The sequence below is a fragment of the Trematosphaeria pertusa genome (assembly GCF_010094035.1).
Source record: "Trematosphaeria pertusa strain CBS 122368 unplaced genomic scaffold BU26scaffold_7, whole genome shotgun sequence".
NCBI classification, from domain to species: Eukaryota; Fungi; Ascomycota; class Dothideomycetes; order Pleosporales; family Trematosphaeriaceae; genus Trematosphaeria; species Trematosphaeria pertusa.
In genome coordinates, this window is record NW_022987218.1 from 583,983 (window position 1) to 598,800 (window position 14,818).

The following is a 14,818-nucleotide window of genomic DNA, read 5'->3' on the forward strand; positions in this document are numbered from 1 at the left end:
GCCAATACCGGATGGCATGGGCAGAGCTGTCCCATCTCCGGGTCTAGCTGCGTCGCGCGTCAGAAAAGTCTCTGGGCCACATGGGCTGCGTCTGCAAACGAGATGGGCAGACATGTTCTGTGCGCACTGGGTTCGAGAGCCAAGGTGCTCTGCCTGCCCCCGTTGCCCCCCCGGTCATCACGCCTCAGCATCCACCCCGGCCCCGTCAGGGCCCCCTGGCGCACCACAACGCTTCCACGTTAAGCATGGACCTCGAGCATGGACCACAAAGCCGTGGATCGTCGGTGCCGCTGAGCTTGAACGGATGCACCCCAAGTGCTCGCCGCGGATTAGGCCCGCAATCAAAAATGATATTGGCTGATCGGTGCCATCCCGGCCCTATATGCGACCGACTTAAGCAGAGGCACCGTACCGATGCCGGCAACATGTACCCTTTCGTACCCTACGAACCGCCCTGCCGCCATACCGCCTGGAGGCCCGCTGCTCCACGACCAGGAAACCCGTCTGCGTCCTGATTGGCGTCCAGCGCCCACTTCTCTGTGCGTCTGCCAGCAAAACGGCCGGCTGATGGCACGGGGCCCTCCTGTCTCCACCCACCGCCGCCGACCAGTGTACCGTCCTGTTACGAGCAGCTCGGGTCGTCGAGCCCTCGAACAGCGGCGCAAGAACGCGCAAGGCGCTGCCCCTAGGCTAGCCTGCGATGCGGCAGCGATTCGTCGCCCGCCACAGCTGCCGGTCATCTCTGCATCCCAGTGAATAGCCCATTCCTACCAGCCATCCGCCGCCAGCCTGTGCGGATCAGGGCTTTCATCCACAATTCTACCAGAAGAAGCCGGAGCATGAATCAATGCTCGCGATGCGCCGATGAAATCGGTCTCAGAGCCTTCCAAAACGCTTCCAGAGAATCGTTGCGGGCGAGCAGGGTCCTCCGGGGGATTGACGGGGCAACCCCAGAAACAAATCGCCCGCGTCAAGCTCTGAGCGTCCGCGCATGATAATGCCCTCCATTATCGGGCTCGGTAATGCATGTTATGAAGCCCTTCGCAGAATGAACCGTCACCTGCAGAGAGCACTACCTGTGTGCCAAACTGGGTCTGGAGAGAAAGCTGGGTGCGCAAGCTCCGGTCTTAATACGCTGTGTTAAGAGACCACTACCAAAATGAGAGGTCAATGTACGGCCAGGTCAGCGTTTTTCTGGTCCAGCCTTTGCAGCGACCGACAGGGCAGTGGCGGAGGAGCGCTGCAGACCATCTGCGCTAAGAAGCCATATCCCATCCCTCCGCCTGCTCCGACCGCGACAATAAGAGGTGTCTGACGATGATGAGGTTACTCGCCGCTGCCTTGTCATGAGAGCTTGGTAGGCGATGCGACTCGGTTCGCTCGTGACTCGGTCCCCGTGCAAGCTAGTGGTATGATCCTCGTCCATCCGCCCATGCTGGATTGGCCCACGATGGCGATGCTGTGAGCAAGCGGATCGCTCCGCATTTCAACGGCCTGGTCTTCACACCATTCCCTATTCACTTCAACGCGCTTTTGACACCTTGGCAAACCGGGCGCTGCAGGAACGTCCACCTGAGTCCGAGAAAAGAATTTGGTTGCGTTGACCGGCTCACCCCTCCGGGCGATCAATAGCAGAACCGCTCTAACAGCCAGGACGTCGGGCGCTGCCTTCATCAAGCCGGTAGGGTAATTTTTGTTCCAATTTCCCAAGGAAGACCAACTTCCGAGCGCTCCATCATCATGGGCAGGGGTAGAAGACGCGATAGCATAACTTGTGAAAAGATATGAATGAGCAATAGGCCTTTGCTGAGTATGTTTCCAATGCTGAGTGCAACGCCTTCGGAGATCTGGTCGTCAGCCAGCAGCAGGATTTCGATGGAAAGCTCGGGCGGTAAGAATGATTTCCCTCCTACGCCATTTCGGGAACGGGTGCTTTTCTCCGTAGCCGCACCACAAGCGACCTAAGGACTCGGAGGGAACCGTTCATCGTTTGCATGCTGATGGCTCCTCAGTGAGGCGCTCATTAGACTGGTTTGCGAGCGGGTCGGTAAAGCGGCAATAGGAACCGGGCCGCAGATATCTGATTGAATGCGAGCCACTGAGGCAGCCTCTACACCCTCCACGAGCGACAAACTCGAGCTAGAGGAAGCGCGGAGGACTACCCTGGCCCGAGCATCGCTCTCGAATCCTGCCAGCCACTCCGTCCATACCGGAAAGTGTTAGCGTAGGCTGACCGCCTCTCGATACGTAACGCGACAACAGAACTGGAAACGCACGTGGGCTAGCGAAGCCACAGCTACCTCGAACGCGTGCATTAAACGTTAGCCAATAGCAATTTTGGAATATTCTGAGATGTCTGGGTTACCATTCTGCCTTTACGCTGCATTGTCATGCCTTCGATGCCGCCTACGTAGCCGTCAGTCACGGAAGCTGCGCTCTTCGTCAAGCAGTCTCACAGTATTGCCAGAAGACGGATCTTGGTCGTTTTGTAAAGCCGGGCGGAAATGACATTGCCACAGTGGTAGCTGCCAAGAAACAGTGACGTTCCTCTCTTTTGGGGGCCGCTTTGCTCCCTCCTCGCCTGTCACGGGTACGGCTGAAGGTTCGTTCCTGTTGCTCCTTTAGGTAGGTATCTGTCCGAAGGTGACGACCGCGAACGGAATGCAGGCGGTGCGGACCCACCATGACTACGCAGCTCACGCAAATAGACCACCGAGACAATAAAGATAGCTGTGGTTGGGCTCGACGTTCTGCGTTGGTCGACTCTTGAACTGCCGCCAGATCCAGCGTTCATCTGCAAAAGCGGCGCCATACCCTCCCGGGACAGTATCTGTGGTCAGCAATGTGGGAGGACAAAGACGCCTCTTCGTCGCAAGGGTTCGGCATTTGGAGCTACCGCGACCAACGCCGCGATGGTAGGATTGAGACGGCCAAACAGCTAGGAGCGTGGTATTCGCGGCTCCCCAGGGCCGACTTCGAGGTGGTACGTTGACGCAACAATTTTCACTCGCCGAATCGGCTTCCTGCATCATTTTCCTGAAGAGGTGGAGTCGAGAGGCAACTGAAGGCCATAGGCCTTTTGCCCAAGTCACCGAATCCCACCGAACCATGTTGCGTGACGATATGGCCCTTGCGCGCTTCCTACTGGCCTGATGCCATCCTTCGTGCATCTCTTTCCGAACGCGTCCGATCTGATTCCAGTTGCCGTTCGGGGACATACGCGAAGGATGCCGTCTTCTGCGCGTGTTGCTGACAGCAGGCGTTCGCTGTTCCCAACACCGCGTTCGCGCCACCGCAGTGATAAACAGGCAACAGATCCAACAACTCGGAACAAGCATGCGTTGTAGTTACCAATCCCACCAGCACTGTTGCTTGCGCTTCGATGACCCGTTCGCTTCCCTTTGTTGGGACAACTCGCACTTCTTCTGGGGACGGGGACTTGAGCAGTGGGCTAGGCAGTGCCAACAGCTGTGTCCTGGTTCGGTGGCCGTCGCCCAGACAGTCATAGACACGGATCTCCAGCGGCCCCCCGACAGAGCACGAGCTCCTTCACAGGCAGCGAGATGCCTGAAGCCATGTGCTTTCCACCAACCTGCTCGGCGGATCCCTCGTCTGCACAGGGTTGAATTGGCCGCTCTCTGCCTGTCGCGCCGGCCTCTGTCCCTTACTGGCCTGTGGTTCAATGAGCAGCTTCAGCGGTCGAGGTTGAGGAGGGTACATGACGCCGCCCGCCAAAGTGACTTGCGGGGTACGCTGGCCTGGGTGGCAGACGCTGGGGCGCGCCAGCAGGGGCTTGCATCTTCCAATCGCTGAAGGCCTACAGCACCGTCGGCGAAGTCGTATACAGAGCGCTGCCCAATGCGGAGGGGGGCGATGATTGCGTCCGCGGTATATTGATGGCAAAGTCACCTGGTACGGCGAGGAAGGGGCCGTCGAGGTGGACGGCAAGCGCGACATGGGCTAGCCCCGATCGGTGCTAGGGCGTCCACAAATGGTGGAGACGTCACCCGGCATCGGGGCGGCGACAGCTCGTCAAGCCTCAACACCAAAATTAACTGCATTGAACCTCGCTTGTACATTGGTGCCCTCTTTGATCTCGCGTCTTCCAATTAATCTATCGACGAGGTCACGTTGCCCCGCCGCGCCATCGTCATGTCACTGGAGACTATCACGACCATCTCGCCCATCACCAACAAGCCAGTCCTCACGCGCAACGGCCTCTCAGATGCTGATCTCCAGACCGTTCCTGAGACGGCCGCGCGTGCCTTCGAGTCGTACCGTCGCACGGCCCTGTCGGATAGGCAGCAAATCGTCAAGAAGGCCTTGAAACTGCTGAACGAGCGCCAGGATGCGCTGGGCACAGAGCTCACTGAGCAGATGGGTCGCCCCATAGCTTACACGGCCAAAGAGATCTCCACCGCCGTGCTTCGCGGCGAGTACATGCTCAAGATCAGTGGCGAGGTCCTCAAAGAGACAGAAGGCGAAGCCGAGAAGGGCTTCAAGCGCTATATCAAGAAGGTCCCCTTGGGGCCCGTATTGATCCTGTTTCCGTGGAACGTACGTGTGGCAACTAGCTTCGCCTCTGCTTCGCATGCTGACCTGTCTGCAGTACCCGTATCTGACCCTTGTAAACTCCTTGGTACCCGCTTTGCTGGCCGGCAACTCAGTAATCCTGAAGCCTTCCCCACAGACGCCGACGAGTGCCGAGCAGGTCCAGCAGATATTCGGCGAAGCCGGGCTGCCCGACGGTGTTCTCCAGATTTTCCACAGCGGGTCCATCACCCAGATTGAGGCAATAGTCCGGTCACCGCAGATTCAGCTGGTGTGCTTCACTGGCTCGGTAGCCAATGGTCTTGCTGTGCAAAGTGCAGCAAGCGATCGAGTGCCTGTTCGCGTGGGGCTCGAGCTCGGTGGCAAGGATCCTGCTTATGTTCGATCTGACGTCGACATCAAGTGGGCTGCCGAGGAGATCGTAGATGGTGCAGTCTTCAACTCAGGCCAAAGCTGCTGTAGCGTCGAGCGAGTCTATGTGGACGAGAAGATCCACGATGAGTTCATCTCGGCCGTCCAAGACGTACTAAAAGGGTACAAGCTAGGTGATCCGTTCGACAAGAAAACAAACATCGGCCCTGTCGTCTCCAAGCGGTCAGCAGAGACCATTCATTCCCATATCAAAGACGCCTTGGAGAAGGGAGCGAAGGATGCAACACCCGACAACGAGTCCTTCAAGTCGCCTCCAGCAGACGGGAATTACGTTCCTCCGACTCTCTTGACCAACGTCAACCACGAAATGGCGGTGATGACGGAAGAGACATTTGGACCGGTCATCCCTGTGATGAAGGTCAAGAACGATGCAGAGGCGATCAAGCTCATGAATGATAGCCAGTTCGGTCTCACGGCCAGCATCTGGACCAAGGATGTCAGCAAGGGCCAGGAGCTCATCGAAGATGTCGAAGCAGGAACCGTATTTGTGAATCGATGCGACTACCCCGCTCCGGTAACTATTATCGAATCTATCCCAAATGCTTGGCTGACATGGACAGGATCTGGCGTGGGTGGGATGGAAGGATTCAGGAAAGGGTCAGACACTCTCACGACTCGGCTTCGACCAATTCGTGAAGCTTAAGAGTTACCATATCAAGGACTACCCGAAATAGACTCGCTGCAGATCTTGGTATGACTAGCCTTACTCCGATTTTGAAACACATTGCTTCTCCCTCCGAGAGATGACGTCCCTAAGCATGCATGCATCTGTTCAGCCCGTCAGCTAACGTCTCACAGGACCCGAATCCTGCAGAGTCCGGCCCTACAGAACACTCTCGCCTGCTCACCCGATTCTTCAGTGTCGATATGTCAATGGCGGATTTGAAGAACTTGTATGACAAGCGTCTACTCACAGATGTTATCTCACCCTTGGTTGTGGAACGGCCCGTCTCATAAATGCTGCCTTAGTACAACCCATCTCTCGTTCTAGCAGCAGGGAGGAACATCGCTTGTCGCGTCTCAAACACGCGTTTTTGGTACCTGAGTGAGAAATGCGCGCTACACATGCAAGGTCGGTGGTACACGGGTCGCAAGTGGGAGCCTACCGAACCTCCATTTCGACCTCCAACATTGAACCAGTCTCATACACTAAATCAGCTGCCAACGTATCATCTTCCTTTTGCTTCATCCTGACCAACTTCACGTCGCTTTTCAAGCTTTGTGGCCGCAGGGCACGTCCTTTCGGAAATAGCCGACGCATCTACGGCACTTCCCATGATCAGCAACATTCCAGCAGCGAACGGAAATCAAATCCCCCCACTCCCGCCCATTCGCGCTTCAAATTGCCAATTAAGGAATCAAGGAATGTGGAACCTTAGCATTGTCTCGAGCGCGCAAGGAATGGACCTCAACCCTGAAGAATCTCATCGCGTGGCAATCTCATCGCTTGGGAAACGGCAGCCACCCGCTTTAAAAGCTCCTTCCCTGGGAAACCCTCAAAGGAGCCTCTCCATCCCGTTCACCACTCATCGAATCACCTTCGATGACTCCGACTCTTTCCTCACTCTCACTCCCTTGTTTGTTCTATTAGTGTGTTCTCGTGTGTCTCTTGCCTTTCGTTCGATCGCCCTTGAGCGTGCGTTTCCTCGTTCGTTACTTATACCCCCAAAAGTTCGGTATCTTTTCTTTTCGGAGCTCTTTGAGTTCCAAGTACACGTGCCGGAACGATGGCCTTTAAGGATGTTGTAATGAAAGTCCGGCGGATAATGTTGTGCTGTGGCAAGCATGAGCGGAAGCACTCGTTGGAGATTGTACGTAGAGATGACCACAGGATGCTGAGCTAGAGACAGGGAATGCTAACTGAAGGATCACAGGGTTCTCCGACGGATGTCCGACATGTGGACGTGGGCGAGAGCATGCCGGGGCTCACTGAGGATGAGTAAGTGGACAGCACTCTCTCGTCCCTTCTCCCTACCCTCCAAGAGCGAGACTACCCCACCAACCTTTCTCTTCCACCTGCCTACCCGCCCACCTTCCTCCCTCATCGCTATCACCTAACCCATCCCCCAGACGCAGATACATCCGCGAAAAAGCCTCCAACGACGTCATCCGCCTCCTCTCCCTGCAATCCCACCCACCCACCTCCCCACCCTCACCCAGTTCCACCTCCACCCCCCTCCCCGCCTCTCTCTCCTCCTCACGCGAGCCCTCACAAACACTCCTCAACGCCGCCTCCGCCGACCTGCCTTCCAACCTCCCCACGCCCCCGCGCCAACGACACAACGACGCTTCCCCACCCGCCTTCCGCATGAAGAGCATGTGGGAGCGCCGCACGGGCCGCCTGTCGAGCCTGGGTAGCAGCCACGCTGGGTATCAGGAGCTCGATGTCGGGGAGGGCGGGAAAAGAGACGATGAGGGCGTTGTGGTGCTGAATCTGGGGTTGGATATGGATTTCAAGGATACTAAGAGTGTGGATTCGGATTCGCCGATTAGTTTGTCGGCGGCGAGCGGGAAGAGCGTGGAGGGGTTCGAGGTGCAGGATGTTGTTGGGGGGAGCACGCCGTCGAAGAAGTCGGTTGCGAAGAGTGCCACGGTGACGAAGGCAATTTGGGATGTTGAGGTGGCAGATAGCAGCGCGAGTGATAGCGAGGGAGACGCTGTGCGGAAGCCGCTTGTTAAGGCTTGAGTATAGAATGAGAATGAGATTGGTCTCGTCCCAAAGCAACGGAAAGGGTTGTAAGAGGCTGGCTAGTTATGTGTTTGTACGATTGCGAAGGGGCCAACATTGCAGGAGTAACGACTAGACATCTAGAAGAATGCCAGGACATAAATTCAAAAACTAGAATCACATTACGAGGTGCATTTTCAAAAAAGAGGTGTGCGTGCGCGGAGGAACATGCATTGTGATGTCATACCTGTCTATTTTGAAGAAGCGATGGCTCAGCCTAGATTGAACTCAGAAGCCATGCCAGCAGCACGCATGAATTTCTCCTTCGCGCGTACCGCCTTCCTCATCTTCGCTGCCTCCTCCGTGTCGTTCCTCTCCGGCAGATCCGGCTTGCCGCCAGCAGCGGCCTTCTCCGCCGTAGCAGCACCTCTGACCTTCGCCGGCCTCGTGTCCTCCCTCCCAGCGCCAGTCCTGAGCCCGGGAACCTTCATGCCACTTGGTCGTTCTCTCAGAGCGAAAGCTTTCGCCAAGTGACCTAAGTGCAGCTGCTTTATATCGAAGTAGCCGCGCTCAGCAGCTACATGTGTAGCATAAGCGCGGACATGGCTCTGGAACGCGCGTCTGGCGCTCTCCAAGCGCGCAGGTGACACCAACGCCCATCGCTCAATATTAAGCTGAAGATCCGTGGCCTTTTCCATGTACGCAGTCTTATCCTTTGCCACGCCCGAAGTGATGAGACCTTTCCTCAATATCTCATCCGCGTCCTGGCGGCCAATGTTGACGCCTGTCTCGCCATCTTTCCTATCGCTCTTGAGGATATCGACGTAGCCTTCTTCGCAGCCTGGCATGAGGAATATGCATGCACGCCCGTCGTGGCCGGCACGCGCTGTTCGGCCGATGCGGTGAAGATGGTCGTCTCTGGCGAAGGCGGGATCGAATTCGATGACGAGATCGACATTGGGCAGGTCGAGACCGCGTGACGCGACGTCGGTGGCGAGGAGTACTGAGGGCTCCTTATTTTTGGTGAAGTGGGCTAAAGTGGAGGTCCGAAGTGCTTGGGGAAGCGATCCGTGGAGACGGTAGGCGGTTACGGAATGGGTCTTCGGTGACAGTGAGGGTGCTTCGGCGTATGTGACCGTGAGCTTCGTGGGATCTGACCGTGTGACAGATTTCGCCTTCATGCTCTGCTTTGGTGACTCCTCATCAGATCCCCTCTCTTTTTCTTCATCGGCTTTCGACTCATCTTTTTCAAGCTTGCCGGTCAGGATGTCGAAGTGGAAATCTACGGAATCTGCGCAGGAGATAAAAACAATCGCCTTCATGACCGATCCCTTCCGTGCAAAGGCGCGCTTCAGGAAGCTTATCAGCGACACTAATCGTAGCTTCGGGGCTACCACAGCAAAAGATTGTTTTAGTTGGGCTGGTGCGAAGAATCCCTGCTCTTCTTTCCCCTCATCTGCCTCCTCTTTCTCCGTAGGATCTGGGCGGATATGCACCGCATTCTTCAAACTTATTTCGCCGAGCCTTTCGACGTCCAATTTCATTGTCGCAGAACAGAGGATTGTCTGCCTCTTCTCCGGCAGTCCGGGTATCCTGGTACTAGCCTCTTTCTTCGCCTTCATGCGCAGATTTAGATTACCGACAATCTTCTGAATCTCGTCCTCGAATCCCAGCTCCATCAGTCGGTCCCCTTCATCAAGAACAAGCCACCTGACATTGCTCACGTCTAGCGCCTTTGTGTGTTCAAGGTGGTCTGCGAGTCGACCAGGCGTCGCAACGAGTATATTCGCACCCTTCCGTATGCGAGCCTTCTCAGACTTCTTCTTCTCTCCACCTATCACGGTAGTTGCAACTAGCCAGTGTGCGCATCTCAAGAGATTCTCCAGGACCTGTGCAATCTGCTTGCTCAACTCTCGCGTGGGTGCCAGTACGATTGCGAAAAGACCCGAGTCTCTGTGGACTGCCTCGTCCACGTTCCGTTTCTTCATGTTCGCGGAGAGCTCCATGAGCCTCTGCACGATGGGCAGCAAGTATGCAAGTGTCTTCCCCGAGCCCGTTTCTGCTTGTATGAATGCGTCGGCACTATCCTTCACTAGCTGTGATATCGCTGCCTTTTGGATCGCTGTCGGCGCCTTCAATTCCATCTTGTTGAGCAGATGCGCTGCAAGCGTCGCGGATAGACCGAGCGAGGTAAAGGTATCGAGTTCGCTTTTGAGCGGCGCATTTGAAGGTTCTACAGGCGCCTCGTTCGCTAGTTCTTCCTTCGTTAGAGGTTTCGTCGTTGAGGCGAGGTTGTAAGAGAACAGAGATGAGACGATCTGTTTCCCGCCCTTCGCGACATCTTGCTTTTGACTGGGCTTCTTAGATACGTTTGCGTTTGACTGCGGTCTGAAATCTACTGCGTCTGTACTTTCATCAGACTTCAGTCTGAAATCCCCACTGACGCGCGGCCGCTTCGCAGGTCTTTCGGTGAACCTGTCGTGCTCTGAATCGTTGGATGTGCGCCCTATGCTCGGTCCAATCTCTGTGCGGTTCACATCCGTGGCTTTAGAGGCCTCCGGTGCAGCCGCCTCTCCAGTCAATCGTTCAGTCGCTTTGCTGTGCCAATGCGCCGCGGCTCTCTTCGCTGTCACTCGGTCCCTCCATGCCCCGCCTTTGAAATTTGGCTTGCTTATGATGCCGCTGTCGGGGATCGAGAAGTTGAGAAGCATGCCATCGTCGGCCATTTTGCTCCTGGGCAGCAGCGGACGCTGTTCGTTACGGTGGGACGGAGTCGTGGTGGAAATCCTCGTCGCGCCTGCATCCAGGAACTTTTTCTGTGGGGCACATGCACGGGCCACGCACAGGACAGCCTCGGCACGTGACTGGTCGTGAGGATATCTTCAGCGCACACCACAGACTCCCTTCCCTTTATCAAACGTGAGCCGAAGATGGCTTCCTCTCTCATCTTCCGCTCACCCGTCGTCAACGGAGGCTTCCATCTCGACTTCCATCAGCAACCGCCTCCCTGAGCTCGGGCCCGAAGCTTCTCCGCAACTTCCTCCGTCATGGCGCACCTTCGCTGCACAGCAGGTGCATGTCCCTCAGCATAAGCCATTGACGCACATTGCTAACAATATACAGTACCTAGAGTCCGCAGCTATCTGTCTGCGAGCTTCCTACGTACATCCACTCCACCTGCCACAAACAATGGCGTCCGCTACCTCTCCACCACCGCAGCCCTCCGTAGCTCGAAATCCTTCGCGCCGCACACCCAGATATTTCACGAAGTAGCTCCTCTGCGGAAGTTTAGAAGAGATCTCCTCTTCAACTATCGCACGGTCGGCCTCGTGCCCACAATGGGAGCTCTGCACGAGGGTCATCTTTCTCTCATTCGACAAGCAGCGGCCGAGAACGCCGACGTCTTCGTTTCCATATATGTCAATCCCACACAGTTCGGCCTGAATGAGGATCTGGCTTCATACCCTAAGACTTGGGAGACAGACCTACGAATGCTAAACGCTCTGGACAGAGAGCTAGCGAGCGTAGGGTCTGGAAGGGTATCCGCCGTGTTTGCGCCGAGCACCAAGACGATGTACCCAACACTACCACCGAATAGCAGCATACCCGGGGTAGGATCCTTCATTGAGATGCGGCCGCTGGGTCAACTTCTAGAGGGAGCTTCGCGACCCGTCTTCTTCCGCGGTGTTGCAACCGTATGCATGAAGCTCTTTAACATCTGCGCACCGGAGCGCGTCTACTTCGGTCAGAAAGATATCCAGCAGACAGTCGTCATCAAGCGCTTAGTCAAGGATTTCCACCTAGATACCGAGGTCAGGATCGGGCCTACAGCGCGAGAGCCAGATGGACTGGCACTGTCCTCGCGGAACGTCTATCTGGGCACTCGCCGCCGTAACGTTGGCATCGTGCTTAATCAGGCATTGCGAAAAGCGGAGGCACAATACAAAGCCGGCAACAGGAAGAGGGGTGACATTCTTTGGCCTGCAAACGATCACGCCGACAAAGTCGAGCTCGAGCAGGACGCTCTTGGGCCGAGCAAGCGAGCTCGATTTGAGGTTGATTACATCAGTCTGGCAGATCCAGAGACGATGGAGGAGCTGGAAGAAGTTGACGATTCCCGCGGCGCTATCCTGAGCGGAGCGGTCAAAATGCTACCTATTGAGGAGCCCAGGGCAGGGGAAGAGCTGGGCGTGGGTGATGGGAAGATTCCTGTCAGGCTGATTGACAATATTGTGCTGGATCCTGTTATTCTGGGATAAGGTATAAAGTTCTGATTTTGGCGAGCAAAACAGGAGTGTTTTTCTCGAATGATGCCCGATCTTGCATCAGCTTCTACATCTCAGCAGCTCCGAGGTACAGTGGAATGCACAGTTTGCCCCATCCACACACCCCTTTTCTGAGCTACACATGCTGTACGTTCGAGGTAAACTTAAACAGCCAATGCCGCGCCGCATGATCCCGCAACCGTCGGAAGCAATCTGCTACGTTGTACCCGCGGACTCAACTCATTTCCAGCTTCGACCTGAACACAATATGTACGTCGCCGCCTCCACAGCAGTTCTTTTGGTCAGGGTTCATTATTGGTTCAATTCCATTTCGTTCTATGGTTGATGCCTTCGCTAACGCTCACGATGGGCTCACGCGCTCATGGAGACCTTGGAACCGATGCCCAACAGTTTCGTCCCAAGTAGCCTCCTGCACCCTGCACTTCGCTATTTCTTCTTACCTCCTGTCATGTTTGTACCTGCATCGACTTTAACCCTAATCTCAGGGTGAGCTATCCTATCGATAGCAATAGCGATAGCCGTCAGTATGGCTTCACTTCCTCAGCAAACATCTTTTCTGGGAGCGATCTCCCTCCTACCAACAGCAAGCTCCCTCTCCGCAAACTCATCAACACCTCTGATGACTTCAATCGCCCCTTCCTCGCCCCTATCGACTGAATCGACTGAATCGACCGATTCCTTCGTCCCATACACGACAATCATAACATCTATCATCTCCCGTCCCCCTATCGCCCACAAAGCTGCTAACGAACCCCCTACCTTCATAGCGGCACACGCCGACACCCTTCACGCCATCGGCGAATCCGACATTCCGGACGGCTGGCAGCCAAAGCAATTTGCTGCGATTAACCATAGATGGTATGCGGGGCTAGCCATAATGATCGGACTGTTTGTGGCGGGGATCGTGCTTGTTTGGTGCATTTCGTGGTGTCAGTGAGTATTGCCGTCTCCTGTAGATTGAACCGATGGACATGGGAATAATGAGAAGAGGAGAGGATAGTCAAGGATGACTGGGTGCTGACGTGCGTACAGGTGCTGGTGGGCTGGGGATTGCTTCTGGAATACCTCGGCTGAGGAGTGGCGTCGTGTTGGGAGGAAGAACAAGAAGACGAGGAGAAGGAGGAGCAGTAGCGGTAGCCGGATGGAGGTGGAGGCGGAGGCGGAGGTGGACTATGTGGAGGATTGGGTTTGCCGTGATGGATGAGTCCGGGTGGTAACTTCATCACACCTCCGGGACTGCATCCCGACTCTTATCTGTTCCATCGAACCAGCCTAGGAAGGGACAACGGTGTTGAGGGAAGGAAACTGGGCGTACATATAAGCGAGTAACAGGGGCTGCCAGCTGGCGTTTTGAAGTATACCATGGGGATTCAGCTTGTGCCGTTTCGTGGGAGTCTCGCACTTTCATCCTCGAAGTCGTGCTGAAGAGAAGTAGTAATGTAAGGGGCAGTTGCGGCAGTTCGAACTTCAGAGATTTGCGTTTCGAAACACCTCCCACGGCTCCACTAATGCTCCGAGCCCCATTCACACCATGTGAAATTAAGCTTTTAGTTTCCGTCCCGCTCTGGCCGATCTCCCCGATCTATCTCTCTCTCTCTCTTCACATCCATCTCATCAACGTCGAAATGGTTCTCAATTCGATGAAACTTGTAAACTCGTCTCGCTGAGGGGTTTTAGCCTTGCCTGATGCCTGATGCTTGAGGTATGCATACATAATCGTGTTATTGGTCCACGTTCAACCACCAAGCTTGCTTGACGCCCAAACTTCAGCCACAAGTCACACCTACAGTCGTTCAAACCTCAGCCCTAGATCGTCCCCTCCAACTTCCTTTTTCCCTCTCCTCTCCTCCAAAATAATGGGTCAATTCGAATCAACGCCCACGTCCCATACAAACAGCTACTTCGTACCTACTTCCACGGGTATCGATCGCGTCGTCATCACCACGGATATCCAGCGCTACCTTGGCCCAGATGCAACAGTTAGATCCGCTGAGCTGGACGGCCAGGCCGGATACAAGGTCACGGCTTCTCTGACGCTCACGGCCCAGATGATCCAAGACATGAAGGGTAATTCGGAGTACTGGAGGCAGGAACAGCGGAGGACTGAAGGGGCGGGTCTGTATCGCTACATATTTCGCTTGTGAGTAGTCTGATGATCTTAGGGTCGTACGAGAACTCGAGGACGCGTGCTGAGCAATGGGGTCCAGAGCGGGGTCAGAGGCATGACGGGCAACAGGAGGGGCCGGATCAAAATGCGCGGTATGAATCTGCGCGGTATGCTTCAACGCCGTCCCCATATGAGACAGCGCGTTATACTACGTCTCCAGCGACGTCTCACGGGTATCGTCCATCGCCGTATGGCGGTCACGCACGACCATGGTATGCGTCAGAGCAGCAGTCTGAGTATACGGCGCCTGATGATTGGAGTAAGTGCCTCGGATAGCTAAACTCTCTTTGCCATGGATTGCTGATTCATTACACTAGGGTATCCGCCAGCGCAGAATGCATATGCGGAATATGACTCTGCCAGTGCGCATGCCGGATACAGGAAAACATCACACAGCTCGGCGGAAGATCCGTATCCCGGGCTGAGGCCGCAAAGCTACTTTTCGGCATTTGATGGGTACTGTAAGGGACATGGTGCTTTACTACCCTGTGCTCGTCACTGACTATTTATTGGGTAGAATATCTGACCGCACCACAAGTTAAAGGAAGAGGCGAGTGAAGTTGGCCATTGGGCGTGATAGACCGTCAGTCATTGCTTGTCGCCGTTTAGAAGTGTTGGATGCCCAGGCGTGGTCTATGCACTAGTTCCAAAATGGGTTAGCGCGCTGTTGAAGGGGAAGAGCGACCTCATCCCGTTTCGCTCGGAAATGTCACC

General features: G+C 55.4%; 8 protein-coding genes across 8 annotated transcripts; 6 read left to right on the top strand and 2 right to left on the bottom strand.

Annotated features, from left to right (window-relative positions):
* The first annotated feature begins 309 nt into the window (after window positions 1-309).
* Window positions 310-626, top strand: BU26DRAFT_519045 (uncharacterized protein). The gene has a single exon (XM_033828958.1). The coding sequence runs from the start codon at window positions 348-350 to the stop codon at window positions 513-515; it is 168 nt and encodes a 55-aa protein (XP_033683841.1). The 5' UTR covers window positions 310-347; the 3' UTR covers window positions 516-626.
* Window positions 627-2,446: 1,820 nt separating this feature from the next.
* Window positions 2,447-3,444, bottom strand: BU26DRAFT_307567 (uncharacterized protein). The gene has a single exon (XM_033821870.1). The coding sequence runs from the start codon at window positions 3,336-3,338 to the stop codon at window positions 2,697-2,699; it is 642 nt and encodes a 213-aa protein (XP_033683842.1). The 5' UTR covers window positions 3,339-3,444; the 3' UTR covers window positions 2,447-2,696.
* A 708-nt stretch (window positions 3,445-4,152) lies between these two features.
* BU26DRAFT_427588 (aldehyde dehydrogenase) lies at window positions 4,153-5,657 on the top strand (the record flags this gene model as incomplete). The annotated part of the gene is made up of 3 exons (XM_033823740.1): window positions 4,153-4,557; window positions 4,610-5,497; window positions 5,544-5,657. 3 exons carry the CDS (start codon window positions 4,153-4,155, stop codon window positions 5,655-5,657), a joined length of 1,407 nt encoding a protein of 468 aa, XP_033683843.1.
* A 616-nt stretch (window positions 5,658-6,273) lies between these two features.
* BU26DRAFT_550751 (uncharacterized protein) lies at window positions 6,274-7,784 on the top strand. The gene is made up of 3 exons (XM_033832068.1): window positions 6,274-6,794; window positions 6,858-6,922; window positions 7,054-7,784. The coding sequence occupies exons 1-3, from the start codon at window positions 6,711-6,713 to the stop codon at window positions 7,667-7,669; spliced, it is 765 nt and encodes a 254-aa protein (XP_033683844.1). The 5' UTR covers window positions 6,274-6,710; the 3' UTR covers window positions 7,670-7,784.
* A 125-nt stretch (window positions 7,785-7,909) lies between these two features.
* On the bottom strand, window positions 7,910-10,414 carry BU26DRAFT_540352 (ATP-dependent RNA helicase DBP7). Its single transcript, XM_033831545.1, has one exon. It carries the CDS (start codon window positions 10,375-10,377, stop codon window positions 7,924-7,926), a length of 2,454 nt encoding a protein of 817 aa, XP_033683845.1. The 5' UTR covers window positions 10,378-10,414; the 3' UTR covers window positions 7,910-7,923.
* Window positions 10,415-10,698: 284 nt separating this feature from the next.
* On the top strand, window positions 10,699-11,910 carry BU26DRAFT_504975 (Nucleotidylyl transferase; the record flags this gene model as incomplete). Its single annotated transcript, XM_033826814.1, has 2 exons — window positions 10,699-10,723; window positions 10,775-11,910. The coding sequence occupies 2 exons, from the start codon at window positions 10,699-10,701 to the stop codon at window positions 11,908-11,910; spliced, it is 1,161 nt and encodes a 386-aa protein (XP_033683846.1).
* A 553-nt stretch (window positions 11,911-12,463) lies between these two features.
* On the top strand, window positions 12,464-13,141 carry BU26DRAFT_564532 (uncharacterized protein; the record flags this gene model as incomplete). The annotated part of the gene is made up of 2 exons (XM_033833287.1): window positions 12,464-12,870; window positions 12,970-13,141. The coding sequence occupies 2 exons, from the start codon at window positions 12,464-12,466 to the stop codon at window positions 13,139-13,141; spliced, it is 579 nt and encodes a 192-aa protein (XP_033683847.1).
* A 395-nt stretch (window positions 13,142-13,536) lies between these two features.
* Window positions 13,537-14,818, top strand: BU26DRAFT_307666 (uncharacterized protein). Its single transcript, XM_033821872.1, has 4 exons — window positions 13,537-13,641; window positions 13,695-14,052; window positions 14,100-14,363; window positions 14,422-14,818. The coding sequence occupies exons 2-4, from the start codon at window positions 13,794-13,796 to the stop codon at window positions 14,604-14,606; spliced, it is 708 nt and encodes a 235-aa protein (XP_033683848.1). The 5' UTR covers window positions 13,537-13,641; window positions 13,695-13,793; the 3' UTR covers window positions 14,607-14,818.

What these genes read in the sequence shown, in the direction of transcription:
- BU26DRAFT_519045 (XM_033828958.1), top strand. Translation starts at nt 348, where the DNA reads ATGATATTGGCTGATCGGTGCCATCCCGGCCCTATATGCGACCGACTT.
- BU26DRAFT_307567 (XM_033821870.1), bottom strand. Translation starts at nt 3,338, where the DNA reads ATGCTTGTTCCGAGTTGTTGGATCTGTTGCCTGTTTATCACTGCGGTG.
- BU26DRAFT_550751 (XM_033832068.1), top strand. Translation starts at nt 6,711, where the DNA reads ATGGCCTTTAAGGATGTTGTAATGAAAGTCCGGCGGATAATGTTGTGC. An exon ending in GGAAGCACTCGTTGGAGATT is followed by an intron (nt 6,795 to 6,857) that starts GTACGTAGAGAT and finishes GAAGGATCACAG; the next exon opens with GGTTCTCCGACGGATGTCCG. An exon ending in CCGGGGCTCACTGAGGATGA is followed by an intron (nt 6,923 to 7,053) that starts GTAAGTGGACAG and finishes CCCATCCCCCAG; the next exon opens with ACGCAGATACATCCGCGAAA.
- BU26DRAFT_540352 (XM_033831545.1), bottom strand. Translation starts at nt 10,377, where the DNA reads ATGGCCGACGATGGCATGCTTCTCAACTTCTCGATCCCCGACAGCGGC.
- BU26DRAFT_307666 (XM_033821872.1), top strand. Translation starts at nt 13,794, where the DNA reads ATGGGTCAATTCGAATCAACGCCCACGTCCCATACAAACAGCTACTTC. An exon ending in GCGGAGGACTGAAGGGGCGG is followed by an intron (nt 14,053 to 14,099) that starts GTCTGTATCGCT and finishes TGATGATCTTAG; the next exon opens with GGTCGTACGAGAACTCGAGG. An exon ending in TACGGCGCCTGATGATTGGA is followed by an intron (nt 14,364 to 14,421) that starts GTAAGTGCCTCG and finishes TCATTACACTAG; the next exon opens with GGTATCCGCCAGCGCAGAAT.